The following is a 23,628-nucleotide window of genomic DNA, read 5'->3' on the forward strand; positions in this document are numbered from 1 at the left end:
TTCTCCATGATTTTCGACCCTTGCCCCATTCCTTGGAATTTTCGAATTTCTCTTATACTTGGGAGAATAAATTACTTTGTAAACTTAATTGGTACTTTGATTCTTTCCATCTTTAAGACCCTTAAATTTTCATCTCTTATACCTTTCAATTACCTTGTGGGATTAATTTATTTGTTACCTATTTTGTAGGAGTCTTTTCCTACAAGAAATTACCAAATTTAAATCCTATTCCTATTTAATTAAGGATTTAAATATTAATTTTTTTAAATACTCCTCTTAGTACACGCCCCTTTTTCCCTATTTCACTCCACAATTTCTTTTTATTTGTTTATTTAAGTGGGGGATTAATCCTAGAATATAAAAGGGAGAAACCAAACCCTAGCCCCATTATTTCAACTCCTTTTTTCTCCTCCCTCTCCCCCTCCCACACGTTTTCTCCCTCCATCTCTTCATCCTCTCATAAAATCCTCCATTCATCTTTGTTCTTGCATCCGTTGGAGTTGATTTTCAAGAGTTTCCGACGAATCGCATCAATTCTTGTTTCTACCGATTCATTTTTATCAAGAAAGGTATATTTGATTCACTTTCCCTCAATCTTTCCATTTAATCCTTGTTCTTGAATCCTACATGCATATAGTGAGTGTAGGAATCATAGATCGCAAAATTAATCGGTGGAAATTTGTGTTTGCATGAGAACTTTGATGAATATGGGATTTTGAATGAGTTCATGTGAAGTTTGATTTGAATCTTTGGTGAATGATGTGAGTTTATGTGCAAACATGGTTATGAGAACCTTTTTAAGCATGATTGTGTATTATAAGCATGAAAAATTTGTATTTGGATGAATGAAGAAGAAACCCTAAATTCGAATTTGTGAGCCTGAAATATGTGACGTTCGAACAACGGTTTTTGATGTGTAATTGACCTACCAAACGAACGAATTTTGATATGAAATTTTTACTGAGTAAACTTCAAGGTGTTTCCGTGTCTCGTGTGAATTTCAGCCCTTTTTATCGAAAAATGAATTTTTAATAATTTTTTGAAGTTGACTGCGCAAATCTGCCAGAAACCTGTGTTCTCGCCAAGAATGTTTCGTTTTCTTTTTGACTGACCAAATGACCTCCGATTGATGTGATTCTTGAACTATATGAAAATTTGAAGTGTCTTCTAAGTCGTGTAAAATTTTAAGCCTTTTTTAGGCATTGGATGAATTTATGGTAAAATTTTCAAATGAACTGCGCAGTGCTGTTAGAAATTTTATGTTCCGACCAGAGAGTTTAATTATTGTTTTGACTGACTAAAAGAGGTTATTTCATTGTGAAAATTTGTCTGGATGAACTTGAATGTGTATTCTGTGTTGTGACCAAAATATAGCTTCATATGAGGTCGGGTGAATTTTTAGTGATTTTAATAAAACGGTCGCGCAGTTCTGCCAGTTTTCTGCTTTGATAAAAGGATATTTATTTTCAAGTTTAAAAGTATTATATGATGCATGTATATCCAAGGAACGTGTTTAATGATGTGATCGCGTGAGATACGTCGAAATATACTATGGTGTGTTTTTCCATCTTTGTGACGAACGTTGGGTTGGGTAATTTTGAGAGAACGGTGAAAGAAACGATAGGACATGCATGGTAATATGTTTTTGTGGAAGGCTGACTTGTGTTGTGTTGACATTGTATTCGTGAACTCGAGGAACGAGAGTTGCCATAAGTTGGATTGTGAATTGTTAAGCGAACGAGGTGGGCTTTCTTTTCAAACCTCTTTATTTTTCCGAAAATATGATGTGGTGATATAAGGGTGGTTTAAAGTGTTATGTCATGCCGTGATTGTTTTGATGTTGAGATTGTTGCCTGATGCCTAGTTCGTTTGAGCTTGCTCCGTTAGGCTATAGGGCTATGTTGAGATTGTGCTTGATGCCTAGTTAGTGAGTTCGTTCCATTAGGCTATAGGGCTATGATAAACGAATTCGGGGCTGAGTAGGGCCGCAAACCCTATCAGGCTGTGTACACAGAGGGGATCGTGAGCCGTCCTTGCTAGTCGGCCGGTCTCGTGGGCGAATAGTGTGGGCACACTTTCGTCGCACTATGGTAAGAGGATGTGATTGATTGATTGATGAGAAAGTGGGGAGTTTGTTTTGACCGGCCGGTCTGTGAAAAGTTTTTTTGTGATACTCGTGATATTTCTTAAATAAACGTAAAAACTCGAGTTCACCGGTATGGATGACATAACTGTTATAAAATGTTTTCGGCATGAGCCCATTGAGTACAACAAGTACTCAGCCCTGCATATCCTTTTTCTTTATGTGCAGGTTGAGGGGTGATGTTGCGGTGGATGTTGAGTGAGCTTTAGGAATTCCCGGATGCGTCGTGTCTTCAAACATGGGCGTCATCCTATGACTCTCCTCTGATACTTGTTTTTTCCGCTGCCGTGTTTGAAATAAATTTCTAGAAGTCTTCCGCACTATTTAATACTGCTTTATGACATTAAGTATTTTGAGGCTAATATCCGTTGCTTAACTTTTCAATAAACTAAAATATTTCTTTTTGAAGTTAATTTCATATTTGCCTCCCCCTTTTCTTCCCAGCTCCTTAGTCCCTCCCATCGTCACGTTTTCCCCGTCTTCACTATCCTTAGTAAGGGCGGTCGTGACACATGATTAGCAAGGTAGGGTCGTACCCGGAAGGTTTGAAGGCCCTCCTTTAAATATGACAATCTGTTGGTCTTCCTCCCTTGCGTGGTCCCCGACGTCAATTTGCAAGAGGATGTCCTTAGGATGTACACCATGGGTTTGGATATCTATTTCCACCGTGTCCATCTCGCCACATCCATCAACGTCAAATTTCCCATTGGCTATGAGCGAGTAGTACTTGTTTGTGCTCATGACATTGCCCATCCAATCATCTCCACTCCTTCCATGGTTTGACGTGGGGTGTCACCATCTCCCTCTCGAGCCCCCTCGTGACCCCCCTCGGGAACTCGAAGCCATCCGACGGGTTGTGTCACCATGTTCCCACGTCACATCCATTGATTCCCCATCTCTCGAGTTGGGTCGGCCAGGCCCCATTGAGTACTTAGTGGCGCCTCCCTCCCTTCGAACCATGCTATGGATTAGTTGGCCTTTTTCAAGCCCGCCATCTTCATGGAAGTCGCCCACAATGTCCGGACCCTCCCAATCCGGTTCCACCCTTTTTTCCCCATTCGGTCTAGCTTTCGGGGATGTTCCTTTTCCTTTGTTTCTTCCTTGACGTCTCCACTCATTGTTGTCATTTGGCTTGGCCTCCAAATTGGCTTGCTTTTCGGTTGGACCGTTTCCATCTTGATTTGCTTTTTGAGGGGTTTCACTATTGTAGTTTCTCTTCGGTGGTCTTTCGGTGTTTCCCACAGCATAAAAAAAAATTACTCGAGTGCCCGACGTGCTTACATTCCCGACAATAAACTGGAATTTTATCCCACCGCACTTGTTGAACCAATTTCTCTTCCACAAATGTCTAGTATGATTTCTTCGGGGGGTGGTTTCATGATGTCAATCTCGACGCAAATGCGCGCAAAGAACATCCTTGATTTGTTCGCGATGGCTCGGTCAACTTGTATTGGTGTCCCTAGGAGCTTGCCGATGGCGAAAAGGGCTGATTGATCAAACAGGTGGATCGGGAGGCCAATAGGTTACACCATATCACTGCAATCAGAGACTCACAATAAGCATCAAAATCCGAGGACCATATGAAGACCCTCATTGGGTGGCGGTAGATAAACCACACCGGTGTGCCCTTCGAGCTGCTAAGTAGCCTAGCATAATCCGCCAAATCCTCGCATTGAATGAGAATATGTTTGGCGTTAATGTATTTCCAAGTAAAACCACATTGAAATTTAATGTTATTGAGAGCCTTTTGAATTTGTCCGGCTGTCGGAATAGAGCGGGAGAATTTACCTACAATGGCGTGCCCTACGTTTTCGGCACGCTTTCGGATTTCATTCCTGAGAAGTAGATTGACGGTATTCCATTTGAGACTGATGCAAGTACAATGTTGTGGATCCTGTCAGGCACGAACACTTGCGGTCCATTCGTGTCGGGAGCCCCCTTGAGCATATCCGCCATTGAGCGCCACGCATTAGTGATTTCCGGACCCGTCTCGGCACCATCCGCCGACGTGTTGCTGCTCGAACCTACCCTGGTTCCCTCCTCTCTACTAGGGTGTGGCCCATTCATTGTAGCTACGGGAGTTGCTTTCAAAAGGTCAGCCATTACTCAAACTTAGAAGATTGTGTCGGGTTCTCCACTTTTTCCGGGGCCTTGGGCATGTTAGCCGAGACCGTGGTAGTTTCACCCGTACCTGGCTTAATATGCATGTTAGGTAACTCACCCTGATCCGTTTGAGGTCTCGGCACCGTCCCCGCACCTTTCGGCCGACCGCGCTCGAAGGAATCACGGATCTTTAAGGTCCGGCCTTTCTCCAAGGGTGGAAACTCCTCTTGGTAGGCCTTAAAGGAAGACGATGATGATAGCAAGGAAGTGTTCGTACCAGGTTGGGGTGCATGGTTTGGCTCGGCCTAAGACCGACCGGACTCCGCCTTGCCGGCGTTAAGAAGTGGTTGCGCCACCAAGACATCAAGCATGTCCGCCGATTCCAAGAAGGAAACTTGGAGAAGATTGGTAGGGTTAGGCTGCAAAAAGCCTCCAACGGCTAGTGAATCATGTGAATCATGTGAACCCCCATTTTGGCAAGGCACCAAACTACTTTCCAAAAGCATTTTTGGTCCCATACCCATTTCGGGTAGGTTGACTCTCTCTTCACCCAAGACTCCTTGTACTTTTGCAGCACCAAGTACGATAAGTTTGTCATGGCTCGGTTGAATGGACTTCACCTCGGGGTCGGCCGACTCCTCTCCGGTAGCTTGGCTGGAATCTTGGCCGAAGAAAGGAAAAAAGTCGAGGGATACATCTTGGTCCGCAAGTGGGCTCGTCATTTCAAGCTCCTTTTCGTTTCCATCTTGCATCATCTCCTCCAAATGAGTAGCGTCCCCCTTATCATGGTTCAAGGGCACCGGAAAGATAGAGCTTTTGCATTTGGGGCTCGCAATCGGGGAGCCATCTTCCTCCCCGAAATTGATCCTCTTCCTTAGTTGTTTGTCTTTGGGGAGTGGAGATGGGACGAATCTCTTCTGATCGTTCCCTTTGGTAGACGGGGCCGGGGTACTCCTTCGCGCCTTGAGTTTTGCTTTGGCACCCTTCAACGCCAATTTCTTGGAAGGTTGCTTCGGGGAAGTTGGTTCCTTCGAGCTAAATGTCATTTGCTGGTCCGAGAGGGTTCGCTCTCCCTCGGGGGGTGGTGTGTCACTCGGCGGGTCGTCCGGCATGGCCGGGAGTGCAACAAGGTTGCTCGAGAAGAAGGCTTGGGTGAGATCGGGATGGTTGTTGTGGGGGTGGCCACGAGGGAGCCGGGTGGTGAGGGAGAACACGCTTTGAATGAAAGGAAAGGTAGGGTTGTCACGGCCGGAGGGATTGAGACGCCGGGGAGACCGTGGGGAGAGTGTGGCCGGCGGAGGATGGTGTTGTCGACGAGGGTGGGAGTGGTGCGAGGTGACGGTCGGTCACGGCCGATGGGTGACGGGGTGGCGGAGGTTGAGTAGGCGTGGGACAATAGGTGTATGATTTTTAGAGAGAAGGAGGAGCTTCTCACACTAAGAATCAGCCTCACATGACAGTTCTATATATGAGATTACTTTGCCAACAAATAAACCTTTTGAATCGAAATTGCCGATGAGCTAGCAGCCGCTGTCACTATTTAGCGCTTTTTTGTTTGGTAGTGATAGAATCAGATAGTGTCATGAGATATTAGAGAGTACTAATAGATATCTATGTAATCTTGTATTGGATTCTAGTGGATTGGTTTTTCTAAATTATGAGTCCTATTAAGCCGATCATATATAGGAAACAAACATAGAAAACACTCCGCCTCTGCCTCGTTTACTATGTTTTAAAATTTCTTATCAGAATATATTTCAACAGATAAACTTACTCATTACCATCTATTATCCAGGCACAAGATTTGAAAAATCAAGTACTCCATATTATAGTTGACTCATTTTCCATTTCGGGAAGTTTTCTCATAGTTGAGTCATTTCCATATATAATAATTTTTTTCTATTTCTTACTTTACTCTTTCTTACTTTATTCCCTCTGTTTTTTCCCCCTCTTATTTTTTTATCTATTTATTTAACACACTCAATATCCCTTTTTTAAACTGCGTGCCAAAAAGTTTTGAGAGAATAGAGGGATGGTGTGAATCAAATTGTAGTCCTATAATGCATTATCTTAACATACTTTTGAGTCCAACAAACCCTCCTTTCACGTAACCAACCTGATCCTAATATGAGACCGTCTCACCAGTCAGTAGAGTATAGGTCACCTTTTGAGTTTGTGTCTAGGTAGAACCTCAACCCAAGCGTGGTAGCTAACCAACCTTTACAGATTATCACCACAATCACGCAAAAAAAAAAACAAGCACTGTATACGCAAAACACAAAACACAGATAATGCGCTCAATGTTGTGAAAATCAGGCTCAGGCCGCGATTAGAGTGTGGGGCGTTCAGGGCACGCCTGTAGTCGCCCCAGCCCTGGCCGAACGATATTGATAGGGTGGGCTGGGGCGGCTGAAGTGCACGCGGGGCGACGGTGGGGCGTCGGCTGTTTTTAGGTGTCTTAAAGAAAACAATTAATGGCAGTGGTGCAGCTTTTTAGGTCTATTAAATAAATAAAATAAGTCTATCTCTTTGTTTCTCTCTCCTAAAGAAAGCATTTAGTAAAGACATCTCTCTCTTCTTATAGGTGCCTACTCGCCTACTGATACTATTATATAGTCTTATGCTTCTAGGAAATTTCGTATAGGTATAGTCTTATAGTCTTATGCTTCTAGGAAATTTCGTACAGGTATTTCTCTCTTACTTTAGGCCTAAAGGCACATACTGTTACACTTATACACTTAAAGCATATTTGGTAGAGAGAGGCTTATCCACATTGGATGAATGGCTCTTCTCTTCACTTCTCCCCTCTCCTCCGTGTGTCTCACTTCACCCTCAACTTCCAGAATTTCTGCTAACCCTTGCATCAGGTTGACCCACAATGCCATTGCTATGCATCAAAGATCCTTTGTGGGAGGCCGGATTCAAGCACCCTTTTTTCTCAACAACAGGGGTGCATTGATGGTTAAGGCCGCCTCTGATGTCGATGGAACAGAATCCATTGCCTCAGAGTCTCCTGTCCCTACTTCAGGCGGGAAAGAGAAGCACTCCCGTTGAGAACCTCCCTTTGCAGTCAAAGGTTCAGGAAGTGGAGCATCAGAGGGAAGAAAGAAAACCGATATGTTTATGTTCCTCAGAGATAAAATCTCTGCCCGCATCCACACCTGGTCGCACAAACACTTATCATTCGGTGGAAGACTTCTGCTAATCAAAAGCACTCTCGGATCTATCCCTCTACATGTATTCCAAGTCCTCGAACCCATAAAAGAGGCCTTGAAACAAATGGAGGGTCTACTCGCGAGGTTCTTCTGGGGGCATCTCACGAGAAAAAAACGACACACTGGATTAGTTGGGAGCACATTTGCCACCCCACAGAAAAAGGAGGCCTTGGCATTCGGAAGTTGGGGAGATGGTTGAGGCCTTCGGAATGAAACTTTGGATACGATTTAGAGAGAAAGATTTGCTCAGGGCTGCATTTATGTTACAGAAATATTGCCGCAATGCAGCCCCCTCAAAAGTCCCTCATTTGACGAACCAAAGTACCGCATGGAAGCGAATGGTGAGGGCTGGAAACAAAATTCACAACCATGTCAGATGGTCGGTAGGAGAGGGTGAAATTAATTTCTGGGAGGACATCTGGTGGGGGGACATACCGATTAGCGAGATGTGCAACCCGAGGGTGAGACTACCACATAGGAAAATCAAGGAATTCTGGAGGAATGGGGAATGTGGAATGGAATCATCCTCTGGTACGGAGTATTCTTGAACCGCTAGGGGTGCCGATGGGAGTTGCAGCAGACATCGTCAAGGTTCCAATTGTCTCAAGTGGCAAGGATACACTACGGTGGACCCAATCTCCCCACGCAAATTTCTCCACAAGCTCAGCATGGGAAATATGCAGAGGCCGGAGGCCCTCCCTACAAGTCCTCAAGCTAATTTGGAATGAATGCATTCTCCCGTCAATCTCCATCTTCAACTGGAGGCTCCTGGCTAACCGAATTCCGGTTGACGCGAAACTCCAGTGGAGGAAAATCAGTATTGCTTCCAAATGCAGGTGTTGTAATGCACCGGAGGTGGAGACAAGATAAATTCTTTTCTTACACGGAGAGGTGGCGAGGCAAGTATAGGGTATATGTGCTGGTTGGTTCCCAAGCCTGCCATCATGGAACAGAGCAGCCAACGATCTGGAGAAGAGAATCAAATTCTAGAATAGATGGCTGAATAGATCAGACAAACCACATGCAAGCTCGGTGATCCCCTGTTTGGCCCTTTAGTTTATATGGTCAGAACGAAACAACAAGATCCACCGTGGGACTCTCTTCACAGCAGAAACGGTGATCAACCGAATACAGCAATATCTGCAGCAGCTCATCACGGCCGGAAAACTCGGAAAAGCTCAATGGAATGGTTGCGCTCTTAGAGACAAACTTGATACTACTGCTTGGAAGGAGAAACCAAGAAAGCAATCAAACTGATCAGGTGGATTCCTCCTGACACGGGTTGGCTCAAACTAAACGTTGATGGAGTTTGGAGCAATGGGGAAGCAGGGGCAGGAGGCACACTCAGAGATGATGGTGGGAACCTTATCTGCGGATTTAAAGCAAAAGTTGTGGCAAGCTCTCGGATGGATGCAACTCTACAAGCGGTGTCCATTGGGTTAAACATGGCAACGGAAAGAGGGCAACAAATTTGGCTTGAAATTGGGGAACAAGGAATCGCTCAAATGTTAACTGCGAGGCAGTATGGTGCAGCCACGATGCGGCATCAACTCACAGAAATAAAAAATAAGCTAAAGGCAAGGAATACTAAAATCTCATACATTGCAATTGAAGGTAACAAAGTGGCAACTCACTTGGCACAACAGGGGTGCAACACGGCACAACTCGAGATCTTTGACCAACAATCAGCAACGCACCTGGTCATGGCTATGGTTCGGATGGAACACCTGGGGGTCCCGAACCTCCAGTTTCGTGGATAATTCATTTTTTGAGTATTGTAATTAGTTAGGGGTGTTGAGTGATGGACAAGAGTAGGACGTTATCCTTCTTGATGTGGAGGGACACCTTGATACTCTGTCTCTGTGATCCTGCAAGTACGGTTTGGACTGTGCTTTTGGGTAATTGTTTTGGCTGATGATATCGAGGGATGAGGGACCCATGAAATGGTGTTAAAAAAAGTGGAGCAGCAGAGGATCAAGATGAAGCTGGCCAAGAAAATCAGGCTGAGGAGGAAGCGCCTTGTGAGGAAGCTTGAGGAAGAAGGGACGATGGTCGCCTTCAAATATGAAGAAGAACAAGAATGTTTGAACGTCATTTCCCTTACTTTTTGTTATCAAAATTCACATTATGATTATTTCATCAACTGCCAGTTTAGTTTTGGATGGACTATGATATTTTGAATCCAAGTTTTTCCCTCTCCTTTTGCAGGGAAAATGTACCTAAAAAAGCATATTTGGTAGGGTTGATAACTCATCTATACATGAAATTCTATGACAAAAATGACATTCTTGTTCATAGATTTCCATCTATAGATGAGTTATCAACCCTAGTGATATACTTGGATTTTGAATGGTTTTAGAAGGTAGTTTTATATGAATCCAATCACATTTAGTGTATTATTAGGCATGTTAATATCTACTTTTCTATTATGTTGGTATTTTGACCATTTTGTGAAGAATGTGTAGAAAAAGGTACAAAATATGTGGATGTGCAGCATCCTTAGCCGAAGAATCTTTTTATGGGGATTTTGAATCCCAATTTGTTTATAATGCATATCATTCTCTTTGTCTTTGAGAGAGCTTCGCGTGGGTATCTTGTACGTCTCAATCGGAGTTCTGTAGAAAACATAATGCCCATTTTACGAAGACTGCGTGCTGTCCAGAAACATGGAGCGGCCCTAAGTTTGAGAGCAGGGATTCAAGAGAGAGAAAGTTGAAGGAGCTTCCAACATGAAAAACAACTTTGAGAGCAAGGATTCAAGATTGAACTTCCCCAATCCATTCCTAGGTTGAAGAAGGAGCTTCCAATCAAGATTCCCCAACTCAAGGGTGTAGTTAGTTTCGTTTTCATGATGTTTCATTCCTTTTGTTATATTACTTTCATGACGAACATGAATAGCTAAACACTTCGTAGAGTTCTACGAGGGAGATACAATGATTCGTAGAGTTCTTCCTATGCTTTGGCTCATGTAGTTATTTTGATTCCTTTTGTGCTTATACAGTTATTTGACTGATCACCTTATAAATGCATGTGGATTCTACTACAATAATGAGAGATGAATAGTTTAATTTGAAAGAAAATAAATTGAAATCTTTGCCAATATAATCGAGAGATTTGAGCCTTTGAATGAAGCTAAGTATCTTATGAGCTATTAGGAGTTGTTGCCTTAGTTCTAGGAAGGACACTTCGGTTCTAGGTAGCAATCTACAAATTGTATGCTTCGAGAGAAGATATAGTTTTACCTTAATGATACCTTAATAACCCTTGAGACCCTTTGTCGGCATAATTTGGACTTTAGATGAGCATAGGATAGTTGTTATCGAACTCGTAGGATTCTACCTCTCCAACTGTTGATTTACATCCTTCATTTGTTCTTAATAACCCCCCCTCCCCCCACCAACACATACCGAGATATGGAAGCCGAGTTTAAAAAATGTATCACTAGGACCAACAAACTTATGAAGGACACCAATTAGTTTAAATGTAGAATTAATTATATACTCTAATCCCTATGCATCAAAATACGAATAGCAGGTTAGTAAGGCGCACCTGTGCAGGGCACATGGAAATCTCATTCGATGTGACACCACAGGCCGCATACCAAGGCATTAGAATCATTAGCTTTCATGCTTAAGCATCACTTTGAAGTGGGGCCATATAAAAGTAAAATTAACCAAAATCAAGAACATTAACTAAGGAAAAAATGTAAAATAAACTATAGGAATGAGTCACTCGCCCTGTAAACTCCTTCAAAAACATTAGCCAGTAGCACGAATCCATGCAAAAATAAATGCAGATGAAAAAGGAATTAACCTCTCCAACATAAAACCAAGGCCCATAGATTGACAAAAAGTGCAAAGACACTTCATGGCTGAGTATGAGTGTTTGTGACAACTACTCTTAGAGTGATAACTATCAAGTAACAACTAGCATATGTAAGAAATAACCAAAAACTTATTAATTTAATTTCAACGAACATCATAGAAAAATATGAGCATTTGCATCTCAGAACTACATGTAAAAGTTAATACTGTGAGAAATGACTACTTAGCCAATCAAATAAATTCAAATAAATTTTCAAGGTAATGATTGTATCAAACTATAAAAGTTTCTGACCTGAAAGGCAAAGCACAACACTCTCTTTAGGAAACTTCGATGCTATCGCAGCAATGTGGGTGACAATATCAATAACTTCTTGCAGGGCTTGTTCAACACACCCTGCTTGGGCTAAGTTCAGTAGTCCAAGTAGTCGATAACAACAAAGAAGTTGTGTAAACATTTGAAGTTTCTGGATGCAACACCTGAACATTTTTCTCATTTCAGACGTGAATAACACAAAGTAAATGGATCAACTTCTCAACAGATGGATCCAATTCTGTTTGTGATTTAACCTGCTCTTTAAAAGACACAATAGCTGAAACAAAAAAATTATTAATTAAAATTTGAAGTACAGATTTTTTTTCTAAGTTTGTGATTACTGTATTGTAAAAGATAGCAATTTCTAATATATTGAACTTTTGAAATTACCATTAATAAAAACTAAAATCAAAATGGTAGATCAATTTTTCTATATCCAGCGCCCTTCCTAGTAGTCTCCACTTCTTATCTTTGATCTGCTACCATTCCAGCAGCAACATAAGCACCAGCAAGGCTGAGTGAATCGGCCACGTGATTTTCACAGATCCCTTCGAGCTCTTCCTTCACGCGCTTGGCCAGCTTGACATTTCCGTACATTCTACACGCTCCAAGCAATGCGCGCCAAGCAGTGGCGTCCCTCTCGACCAGCAATCCTTTGATCAGCTCGTACGCTTCCACCAGCAAGCCAGCACGGCCCAAGAGATCAATCATGCATCCATAGTGCTCGATCTTCGGTTTTAACCGATAAACATTCACCATCTTCCCGAAACAGCTCAACCCATCTCTCATCAAGCCTCCGTGGCTACAAGCATTCATAATCGTCAAAAACGTCACCTCATTCGGCTCAACGCCCTCCTCCTCCATCCTACGAAAAAGTTTGACTGCGTCATTTGCTTGCCCGTGCACTCCACAACCCGAGATCATAGCTGTCCAGCTCTTGACATCCTTAATCTCCAACTGGTTGAAAATATCGACCACCTTATCGAGAAGCCCACTTTTCGCATACATGTCTACTATTGCTGTGCCAAGAACCGCATCCATCGGCAACTGCTCCTCCTCAACATAACCACGCACGTATTCGCTTATCCCAAGAGCCCCCGAGGCAGAGCAAGCAGAGAGAAACCCCGCCACCGTAGAAGAATTAGGCCGTACGCCGTGATCCTTCATCAATCTCAACAACTCCATTGCTTCTTCAAGAAGACCAGTTCTTGCATATCCATCAATTAAACAGTTCCACAACACAACATCTCTTTTAACATCATTTTCATCAAAAATTCGACGCGCAGCTTGCACGCGGCCGTGCTTCCCACACATGGAAATCAAAGCAGCAACCACGTTTAAATTCGACAAGAAACCAAGCTTGAAGCAAAACACATATATAGTTTCTCCCAATGATTCATTCAACAAATGCCCTACAACTGAAACAACACTGAAAATAGTAGTGACACTCACACCATCACCAAACCTATCTCTGCACAATAGTTTAAACAACTCCAAAACCAAAGAATATTCCTTCACGCAAAGATACCCCCCCATTAAAGTATTCCAAGAAACCAGGTCTTTTCTTAGACGCAATTCATCAAACACTTGGCGCACATTTTCAATCATGCCACAAACACAATAAAAGTACAGAAGAGCATTCATCACATTCAAAACCGAACCGAATCCAGATTTCAAGACGTCGGTATGAACTCCAATCCCAGCCTGAATCTCCAATAAATTGGTGCAAGATTTTAGAACTGAAATGAATGTAAATTGATCGAAATCAAAGCTGCGATTCTCAGCCATCACGCGATTAAACAAAAGGAGGGAATTTTTAGGATCGGGGCTGATAGAATGGCCGCGGAGCATGGTGTTGAACATGTAAAGATTGGGGCTTTTTATCTGTTTGAAGATGGAGTTTGAGTAATTAATATCCTGCGTAGAGACGTGAGCGAGAAGCTTGCTCAGTGGGAATGGGGTTCGGTCGAGACCAGTCTTCACCATCAAACAGTGAATTCGAGCGGTTTGAGGGATGTGATGGCATGATTGGAGAAGGACGATGAGATTTTGGTGGAGAAGTGGTGATGGATGGAGCAGTTGTTTAATCGTCGCCGACATTGCGACGTAATATCTCTTCTGATCATACAGCTCAGATTTTTACCAATCAGGGAAGAGAGTCAATTCATCGAGCATGTGGTGACATAAAACCTTTCTTCCCATAAAACATGGAGGTGAAGGATCGCCCGCAGGGGCGTAGCGCAGTTGGCAACGGAGGGGCAGATCTTGCTGCAATGAGCCTGGGTTCGAATCCCACTGCTGTCGTATAGTTGCTTCCATCTCTCAGGCACAAGTGTGAGGCCTTGGAGATGGGCTTCTGGCAGCCAGTGGGTTAAGGCCTTCCCCTTAACGGCGTACTGCGTACCCTGATTGAACCCCCTCACATAATGTCGGACAGCAGTGTGGGGCCGCCAAGGCGACGGAATCGCCTTTTTTTGCTGCAATGAAGGTGAAGGATCTTCAAAAATTAAGTGTACATGAAAAGCAAATTTTGAATGAAATATATTAAGAGACAAAACTACGGCTATGAAATTTTGGCAGTCCATTTGAAGTACCGATTTTATCATTAGCAAGATAACAATTTTGAATGGGTGGCCATATTTTTTAATGCAATTCATACAAAAGCATCTCAATAAGTTTAATATTCTATCATGGAAGAACCAAAGACAATATTAATACTATAGTAGTATTATCTAGCATTTTTAGAAAAGACCAATAAGCAAAGCAGTATATGAAGAGAATATCAATTAAAAAGAAAAAGACATATGAGGACTAATCTACACCTCATATACTATTTTGCTTCAGATATACATGATAAATTTTTCCAAGTTCAACAATGGCAAAAGAATTGATAAAAGGTACTACATCTTAAGAGGAAAAGGAAAATTCAAAAACAAGCAGATTATTGAATCCATAAACTTGTAAATATAGGAGAAAGAATTACTAACACAGAACAATACCATGCTAACGTTGCTAAATCTATAAAATATTTAGGTAGAGAAGGAAACCACACATAGAAAACTGACAATTTCTTCAAAGAGAGCATATTAACTAACCAGCAAAATTATCCTAAAAAAACAGAAGAACGATAAAATTATAATGAAATGATCAAAAGACACCAAACTGACTTGCAAAACAGATGCACATGTCAAGAGTTATTTTTCTAAGCATACATTAGCATCATAGCCGGATAAAATTGTTTCCATTTGTAACAAATTTCTATGATGCAACCATTTTTTTATCAAACACCTTCACGGTGGAGGGTTCGTGGGTCCCTCATCCATATATTGCAAAACCAAAGAAGTTACATTCGAGGGATTACAAGTAGGTCGATCCATCTATGTCTAGGGAAACCAACAACATTTACAAAAACTGCTAGAACAAGTACGCTATAAGAGTAAGAGGGGGACATGCCAGGGATAGCCCGACACCATCGTACTCTCTAGCATCCGGTGAGCTCTTGATTGCTCCTTCCTTCCTCGACGCTTTTACTACTCATTGTCTTCATTCCGGACTCGAATGTTGGGGATCCCCATCTCGTCCATTCGAAGAATGGCCTTGAGCGTCCTCGGGGCATTGTGGGTAATCAAACGATTGGGGGAATCCTGTTCAATGCCCATCTTGGCGAGCAGGTCGGCCGCCTTATTTCCCTCTCGGTGAATGAAGGTGGCTCGGATGGTATGCTCTCGCTTGAAGGCGCGGAGGCGGGCCATAGCTCGGCAAACATGTGCCGGGCCCCAAGTGTTGCCGTTAATGATAGCTTGTTCCGAGTCCGATTCAATCCAGATGGGTTGATTAAACTCCTTAGCTACCACCAACCCATGGTACAAGCCCAAGAGCTCGGCCTCCAGTGCCTAATGGGCGACGAGGGGGGTTGCAAAGGCCAGCAGCAACTTCCCAGAATCATCCCGAATAACACCCCCCTCCTCCCTTGTCCGTTGCTGCCCTATACGCACCATCCGTATTTAGCTTGATCCACAGCCGATCCGGGGGTTGCCATTTGATCGGCATGACAAACGGTCTTGGGCCCCCTGTCTCAGGTTGGTTCAGGATGCTCATTCTAAGCTTCACTTCTCTTCAATGTTTTGGCTTGATATGTCCGTTGGCCATATTGTTGTGAAGGAACATTTGGACTTCCCAGACCACGTTGAATGCTGAACTTGTTCATGCCAGCTCCTATTTCTCTCTGCCCAGAGGAACCACAGAATGAGATAAGGAATGAGGAAGCAGAGGTGTTTCCTATCTTGTTGTTGGATCCGTAGTGACCACGCTGTAATCCTGTATGGGATGGTGTCGTTTAGCAGAGGGGTGGGGCGACCCCTCAAACCACCCGTCGAACTCTCTCCAAACACTCGTTGCTCCCCAGCCTCGGATGAAAAGGTGTTGGAGAGACTCAGAACTAGGTCTCCGTGGGCAGCATTGGCATTTAGACGCCAGCTCGATTTTCCTCCACTGAGCTTGGAGTCCACCAGGATACGGTTCAACAAGAGGCGCCAAATAAAGATTGCAATGGATTTAGTAAGTCCAGCCCCCATATGTCATCGAGCCCCTAGATTCTCGGTCTCCGTGTGTGAATAGTTTCCCACATTGTTGCTAGTGAGAACTCCCCAAAGCGAGATAGGGTCCATCTTGGGACATCCGGCCCCTCCAAAAAGATTGGAGTGTCGAGGATTTGTGAGATAGCTTCCTGTGGCAGTCCGGCCTGGTCGTGGAGTAGATGTAGCTTGGCCTCATCCCATACCCCATCCCTAATAAACTTCGAGACCGTGGAGGATGGGGTACCCCTCTCATCGAGGCACAGGTCCCTCAAGGCAGAAGATCCAATCCAAATGTCGTCCCAAAAGTAGGCTCCTCCCTGTCCAATCACCCATCTAATATAAGGATTTGCTTGGCTTCTTACTTTCAAAAGTCTTTTCCATGTTGGGCTGTGAAGGGGGGATATTTTGCTACAATACTTGGCCTTCATGTACCTTGCCCAAAGTGAATTCTGCTCCCGGAAACGCCACCATAGCTTGATATTGAAGGCCCGGATAACTTCTTTGGAGTTCCGGATGTCGAGTCCCCCTTCGGATGTGGGAAGACAAATTTGATCCCACTTAATCCAATGTGTCTTTTTCCTATCATTTGAAGAACCCCAGAAGAAATGGGCCATTTGCCTGATCCAATTGCTTGAGAGCCCCACGGGTTTGGCTCGATAGCCTGGAAAATGTGAATCGGCACTACCTCTAGTGTGCTTTGGATGAGTGTAAGCCTTCCTCCAAACGAGAGGGTGCCGATGAGCCCAACCTGAGATTCTTGCGGCTATCTTTTCCCGTAGGAACATGACATATCCGTACGCTTAAACACCACGTTAAATAGGGACCCTAAGTACAGAAAGGGGAACGTACCTCGCGCAAAGCCTCCTTCGACTTGGACCATGTTGGCGCAACCCTCATGTCTTTCGGCGATATAGAATTGCTTTTTGCTAAGTTGATATGCTGTCCTGAGACCCCCGCATAATCATCCAGACACATTCGGAGGCGCCGGAGGCGGCCCGCTGCCGCTTGAGTGAAAAATCACAAGTCATTGGCGTAGGCAAGGTGGCTTATCTCGAGGCAGTGGCGGGTGTCCTAAAGATCATCTCCTTCTTTCCCAAAATAAGCTTATCTAGCTCCCTAGAGAGAACTAGTCAGCGGCAATAATGAAAATGGCCGGTGAAATTGGATCCCGTGGAGAGATAGTCGAAGGCCGCGGGAGGATTTGAAAAAACCCGAAGGGATCCCGTTGATCAACACCGAGAACCAACACGAGCCCATGGATCTTTCAATCATAGAAATCCACGAGGCCGGAAATCCCATTCGGTGTAGCACTTCGACTTGTAAGGAATGGCCATTGGACCTGGTCGTAAGCTTTGGCCATATCAATCTTGACCATGACGTTGGGGGCCGGAGCACTTCTCGAGAGCTCATGGAACATCTCTTGTGCAAGTAGGACGTTGTCATTGAGGAGTCGTCCCTTAACGAATCCACTCTGGTTTGGGGAATAACCAAAGGGAGGAGGGGAGTTAGTCTCTTCGAAAGGATCTTTGTGATGATCTTGTTGATGACATTGCACAGGCTGATTGGGCAGTAATCTCCCACGATTCTGGCGCTGGCTTCTTGGGAATAAGAAACAATACTTGTAGTCGTAACGCTTTCGGGGGAGGAAAGCCCTTCCAAAGAAATTGTCCGATTGCTGCTACCACGTCCGCCCCGACCGTCTCCCAACAAGCTTGGTAGAATAAGGCGTGAAGCCATCCGGTCCTGGTGCACTATCCTCGGAGATGTCGAAGGCGGCCCTCTTAACTTCCTCATCATTCGGGGGGTCGGGAAGTGCCATTACCTCCAGGGAGGGTGGGAGTTGTTGAAGTAAACTAAGGTCTGGCTCCGAGAGCTGAGGGGTCCCGGGGCGAGGAGGCTTTGGAAGAACTCGACCGCCAAATTTCTGATCTCTTCCTCGTCCAATATCTCTCAGCCTCCAGCATTAATCTTGTGAATACGCATTCGGATCCGTTTCTGCTTGACCCAGCTTTGGTAGAATTTGGTATTCTTATCGCCCTCCGCTAGCCCTCTTAGTGTAGCCTTTTGGCGCCAGTAGTCCTCTTCCATTTTAAGAAGATGGATGTACTCGGTGATAAGTCTGTTGATCTCTGCCCTATTTTCGGGGAAGGCCTTTCTTCGAAGGCGGCTTGGGCCATCGCAATCTTCTCCTCCGAGTCCCTGAGATTGGAATGGATATTCCCGAAAGTCTCCTTGTTCCACTCCTTAAGAGTTTTCTTTAACCGAGCATGTTTGATTTGGAGGTTGAGTAGCCCCCCAGACTCCGTCGGCTGATTCCAATCTCCACGTACAAGCTCCTTAAAGCCTTCGTGCCTGATCCACATATTTTGGAACCTGAACGGCCGGCCCCCCACGTGGTTGCTCGTCGCTTTGAATCTAACCAACACCGACCCATGATCGGATGAGACCCGTGGTAGGTTTGTTACCCGAGTAACTTCCAAACTCTGAGCCCAGGACTCGTTCACTAGGACTCTGTCCAACCTTTCAAACAGGCCGTTCTTGGCCCACGTGAAATTGACCCATCGAAGGCCGAGTCAAGCAATCCACAATCTTCAATGGCTTCCGCAAAGTCCACCATTTGGACTGTCGATTTGTGTCGCTCCCAACTCTGTCTCGCGGGCAGAGGATGGTATTAAAGTCCCCCCAATCATCCAAGGTGTCCCCTCCATGAGGGTCGAATACTCCTCATCTCGTCCCATAAGGACAACCTTTCGGACCTGGTGCATTTCGCGTAGACCGCCGAGACGCAAACATGTCTTGCAAGGCGGGGTGACCCGTATCAGCCATGTAGGGCTTGATCCGAGTCTCTCTCGGCCACGAAGCTGGCCCCCTCTTCGACAAACACCTAAATCTTCCCATTTAAGTTCGAGCCTTGATACACCAGCCCCAAGGCCTTGGAAAATTTCTCCGGATTGGGAGTTGTAAGCGGTTCCATTATTGCAAGAAAGTGAATATTATGAGATTTGATTAATCTTTTAAAGAAGTTTTGGGTAGGCGCGTTCACGACCCCCCTAATGTTCCAAAACATGAAATTGACAGACATAATTAACAGGGGAGGATCGTACCCGGTGACCGTGAAGGGCCCCCCTAAAATTCCACCATTTGAAGATGTCCCTCGCCTGGAGTAACCTCCTCATACATGATCATGGGGTCCTCCCGGAGGTCGTCATTATCGTTCTGATGGCCTCTCTTAGCCTCTCTCCCTTCATCATACCCACTATCATTCATTGCAAAGTCTTCATTCTCCATGAGAGAATAGCTTTGGTTGGAGCTTAGCACGTTCCTCGGCGCATGAGGCCCTCGACCCCTAGCCGAGGAGAATCTCATCGAGCCTTGTGCCCCTCCCCGCCAACTTGTGAAGGCTCCACGTCGGTTCGGCGTGAATCCCCTCGAAAGGCCATTTACTTCGCCCCCAAGAGGGTGGAGCACGTTATCACGCCTACGGCTCGGTTATGGTTCTCTCGGCCGGAATAGCTCTCACCTTCAAGCGGCATGCACACTTTCGTGACCTCATCTTGTGTACCACTGAGGTCACCCATGATGTCCGGCCCTGGCCACTCCCTCGGGTCAGCTTCCTTAGTCCCGTGCCCTGCCTTTGGTTGGCCCTTCGGCCCTTTGTGCCGGCCTTGGATTTTCCACTCGTTTGTAGTGGACGTTTGCTTCGGTTGTTCCTGTTTTCCTTTGTCACTTTGGCCTCCGTGGTGCGATTGGTTTTGTGCAAGGGTGTTATAATTCTTCTTCGGTGGCCTCTCCGTCCTTGCTATTGCATAGCACACGTCGCTCATGTGGCCCACGTGTTTACACTCCCGGCAATGTGATGGGATCTTGTCCCACTTAACTTGCTGCACCGTCTCACCCTCACATATGTTAAGAATGATCTCCTCGGGTGGTGGATTTGATATATCAATTTCCACGCAGATTCGGGCGAACGAGAGACGGGTCCTGTTGGTTGTGGCTCGATCGACTTGGATTGGAGTCCCTAGGAGTTTGCCAATAGCGCACAACTCCGAATGGTCATAAAAATGGATTGGGAGGCCGATTAGGTTACACCAGATTGCCGCAATGGGGGACTCGCAATAAGCATCAAAATCCGTAGACCATTTGAACACTCTCATCGGGTGCAGGTCGATATACCAAACCGGAGTCCCTTTGGCGCCGCTAAGCAATCGTGCATAGTCCGCAATGTCCTCAAATTGAACAAGAATATGTTTCGCATTAATGTAGGTCCATGTAAATCCACGGCAAAACTTAATACTATCAAGTGCTTTTTGAATTTGAAAGGAAGCCGGGATGGAATGGGAAAACTTACCGACGATGGCATGACCAAGAGACGTCGCCAATTTTTGTGTCTCGGCCCCGGAGAAATAGATGGTCGGAATGCCATTGGAGGAGGTTGCCATTCCAATGCTTTGAATTCTCTCGGGGATGAAACCCTGCGGCCCATCGGAACTCGACTTCCCCCTAACCAAATCGGCTAGGGACTTCGGCTTCGCTCCCCCAAATCCCCGTGTTGGTGCATGGGTTTCGGCATCGAGTTCGCATCCCCCATAGGGTGATATTGATGTTGGGCCCGCCGGTCATTTTGATTGGGGTCGATCGTTTCAAGCCCGAGGCATCCGCCGAGTGGCTCTCGTGCCCTTGCGATTGGACTGTGACTTTGGGGTTCGGGTTCAATGACGAGGCGATCTCCTTGATGATATTACCTTGTGCGGGCCAGGCGGGACCTGGATCGGTTCCCCAGGACTTAGCCACTGCCGAAGTTGTCTCAAAGGTCTCGCGAAGTCGTCGGGTCCTTCCCCTCTCAAGAGGGGGGAAGTCTTCGAGCGAGGGGCATGGAGAGACGTAGGAGTCGGCATGCTTGAATCACCCTTTCGCGGCCAAAGGGGATGGCGAACCTCCGCCACATTCCTTTCCTCCGGCGGATCGTCGGCCAGTAGGGGTTGCGCGTCCATCATGTCGAGCCTTTCCGCCACATCTAGGGACACTAGCCGGATAAGATCGTCCTTTTTTGGCTGCACATGTGGCTTAACGGTCAAGGAATCACGTGACTCATGGATGGGGTAAGTGACCAAACGCCTTTCCAAAAGTGGATTTGTCTCCACTTTCCTTTCGGGCAAAACTACTTTTTCAACGCCCAAGACACCATGTGCCACACAATCGGTACCCTCATTGGGTTGGGGACTGTAAAACATGATGTCTTTGATCGACTCAACCTCTCTGTCGCCGTTGACCTTGCCGGAAGTTGCATGCGGTCTTAGGGTAGGCTCGAACTTGACATTATACGGATCGGAGCTGGCCTAAACGGACTCCTCTTCAATGCTCACAAGGTTGGCCGGATTTTCATCGTTAGGGGCCATGGAGGGCTCGTCCACTTCAAGGGTTGTGTTCACCGGAAAACTTAGCTCCTTACATATCGGGTTCTCGAGGTGGGAGGAGCCCTCCGATCCAAAGGTGAGTTTCTCCCGAAGTTGCTTATCCTCCGGCAAGGGAGATGGGATAAACCTCTTCCGACCATCTCCTTTGGAATGGGGCGCCGGGGTGCTTTTCCTTGCCTTAAGCCAGTTTTTCTTACATTTCAACGTCATGCCTTTGGCCGGAAGTCTCGTAGGTGTGTCTTCGGCTGAGCTGAAAACCATCTGATTGTCCGGGATGGTCCTCGCCTCCTCGGGGTCAGGCGGGGAGAGTGAGGGAGAAGGTGACGGAACCGGCATGACCGGAAAAGTGTGAGCCGGACCGAACCAGGGCACAAAGGGTTCAATGTAGTCAGCTCGTAGACCTCGACCAGCAACAAGGGGACGAGCGGAATGATGCGTTGTCGGGAATTGTCGGGGCGGGGGTATTCGCGGTGGTGTGTGAGCGTTAGTGAAGTGCCGACGAGTGGTTCAAACGTCCGGCAAAGATGAAAAACCGTGGGGATGGTGGGGATGACCGGCGGCGGAAAGCAAAAGGTGGTTCAATAGGGTGGAGTGTTTAGAGAGAAGGAGGAGCTTCTCTCACTAGAATTCCCAATTGTGCTGAGGGAGTTTCTATGATGCAAACATGCAATCATTGTTTCCAGTAAGCTGTAAATCATACGGTTGAGGAACATGTTTACACCCAAAAAGTGGGATACAATGAGCACACGATGCAAAACCATAACTTAAGGGGGATTTAGAGTATGTCAGACAGCTACCTAGCCACCCTGACTCCACCAAAGTCAAGTCAAGAACGACCATCTACTGCATCACGAGTTGGAAACCCAACCCGAGGGGCTGTTAGTCACGCTCTAACCAGGCAGCCATGGTTCATCCACCAGACATGGTTTCCTGTCTCCTTAGAAATCAAGGATACAGAGGTACGAGCCTATAGAACAGATCCTTTTTTTTAGCTCAAAGGCACCACGAGGGTGGAGGGTTAACGCGGACCCACACCTGTGCATTACCAAATTCAATTGCAACGAACAACCAAAACATCGAATCGCCCAAAAGTGACGACTCGCAACAACCAATTAGAGTACAACAAGGGCCTCCCTATCGACTAGAGTGGTCATCAATGTACTCTTGGCAAACCTATTACAATTAAAATGATGGAACCTTCCCATCACAAAACATAACTCCATCCCTCAATTGAGACCCGCAATAGGGATACCCCCGCGATGGACAGTCCCTCCCGGATCAAGTTTCTCGATGAAACCTTCTTCTCCCGGTCAGGGAGCCCGCATGAGACACTCATTGAGCAATTGCTTGACTCGTTTGCTCTAGGTTCATCTCTATCAAATGAAACCGTGGCCACATTATCTTTTGAGCGCCAATAATCGATGTGTTGAGCTTTGAGTGCGTTCCTCCCATACGAGCCTTTCCTTTCCGTTTCCGCGACACCAATTGGAACCCATCTTCATCCACACTTGGTTGACTCCCAAAGGACGCTCTTGAGCCCAATGGATCGACATCCATTTTTCCCTTCTTGTTCTCCTCTTGGTTGTCTCTTTCATTCTCCTTTTAAGTGTGATCAATGTTCGGAGAAGTGCCAACCCTAGTCGCCACATTTGGACACCACTCTCGGCAGATGGTATTGGGGACATGGCTAGGATGATACACCTTTGTTAATGCTCGGTGGTCCTTGCCTCCAACTCGTCCCTTCCTTCCAAACGCATGACATTCATCAATGACTGCCCAACATGCTTACAATTCTCGCAAAACAATGGGATACGATCCCATGCCACTTTGTGTCTTGATTCTTTGCCTAGGATTTTTAGGATGATCTCTTCCGTCGGGGGATTGGAGATATCAGTCTCTATGCATATCCTAGCAAAGGATAGTCGGGTTTGATTGATTGTGGCATGATCCGCTTGTAGCGGCTTGCCGATCGCCATGAGGGCCGATTCCTCAAAAAGGTGGGCTGGGATTCCCATGATATTACACCACACGGCAACGAT

The 23,628-nt window shown here is 45.6% G+C and overlaps 1 protein-coding gene, 1 long non-coding RNA gene, 1 other non-coding gene and 1 pseudogene across 50 annotated transcripts in view; 2 read left to right on the forward strand and 2 right to left on the reverse strand.

Moving 5' to 3' along the window:
* LOC121805251 overlaps positions 1-23,628 on the forward strand; it is an 87,111-nt gene that overhangs the window by 36,331 nt on the left and 27,152 nt on the right. The window lies entirely within an intron of this gene.
* On the forward strand, positions 7,015-9,549 carry LOC121805249 (annotated as a pseudogene).
* Positions 12,064-13,698, reverse strand: LOC121805243 (pentatricopeptide repeat-containing protein At1g26900, mitochondrial-like). The gene has a single exon (XM_042205044.1). It carries the CDS (start codon positions 13,696-13,698, stop codon positions 12,064-12,066), a length of 1,635 nt encoding a protein of 544 aa, XP_042060978.1.
* Positions 22,369-22,586, reverse strand: LOC121806069. The gene has a single exon (XR_006051606.1). It is a non-coding gene; the product is annotated as a small nucleolar RNA U3 (small nucleolar RNA).

The sequence above is a fragment of the Salvia splendens genome, chromosome 5 (assembly GCF_004379255.2).
Source record: "Salvia splendens isolate huo1 chromosome 5, SspV2, whole genome shotgun sequence".
NCBI lineage: Eukaryota > Viridiplantae > Streptophyta > Magnoliopsida > Lamiales > Lamiaceae > Salvia > Salvia splendens.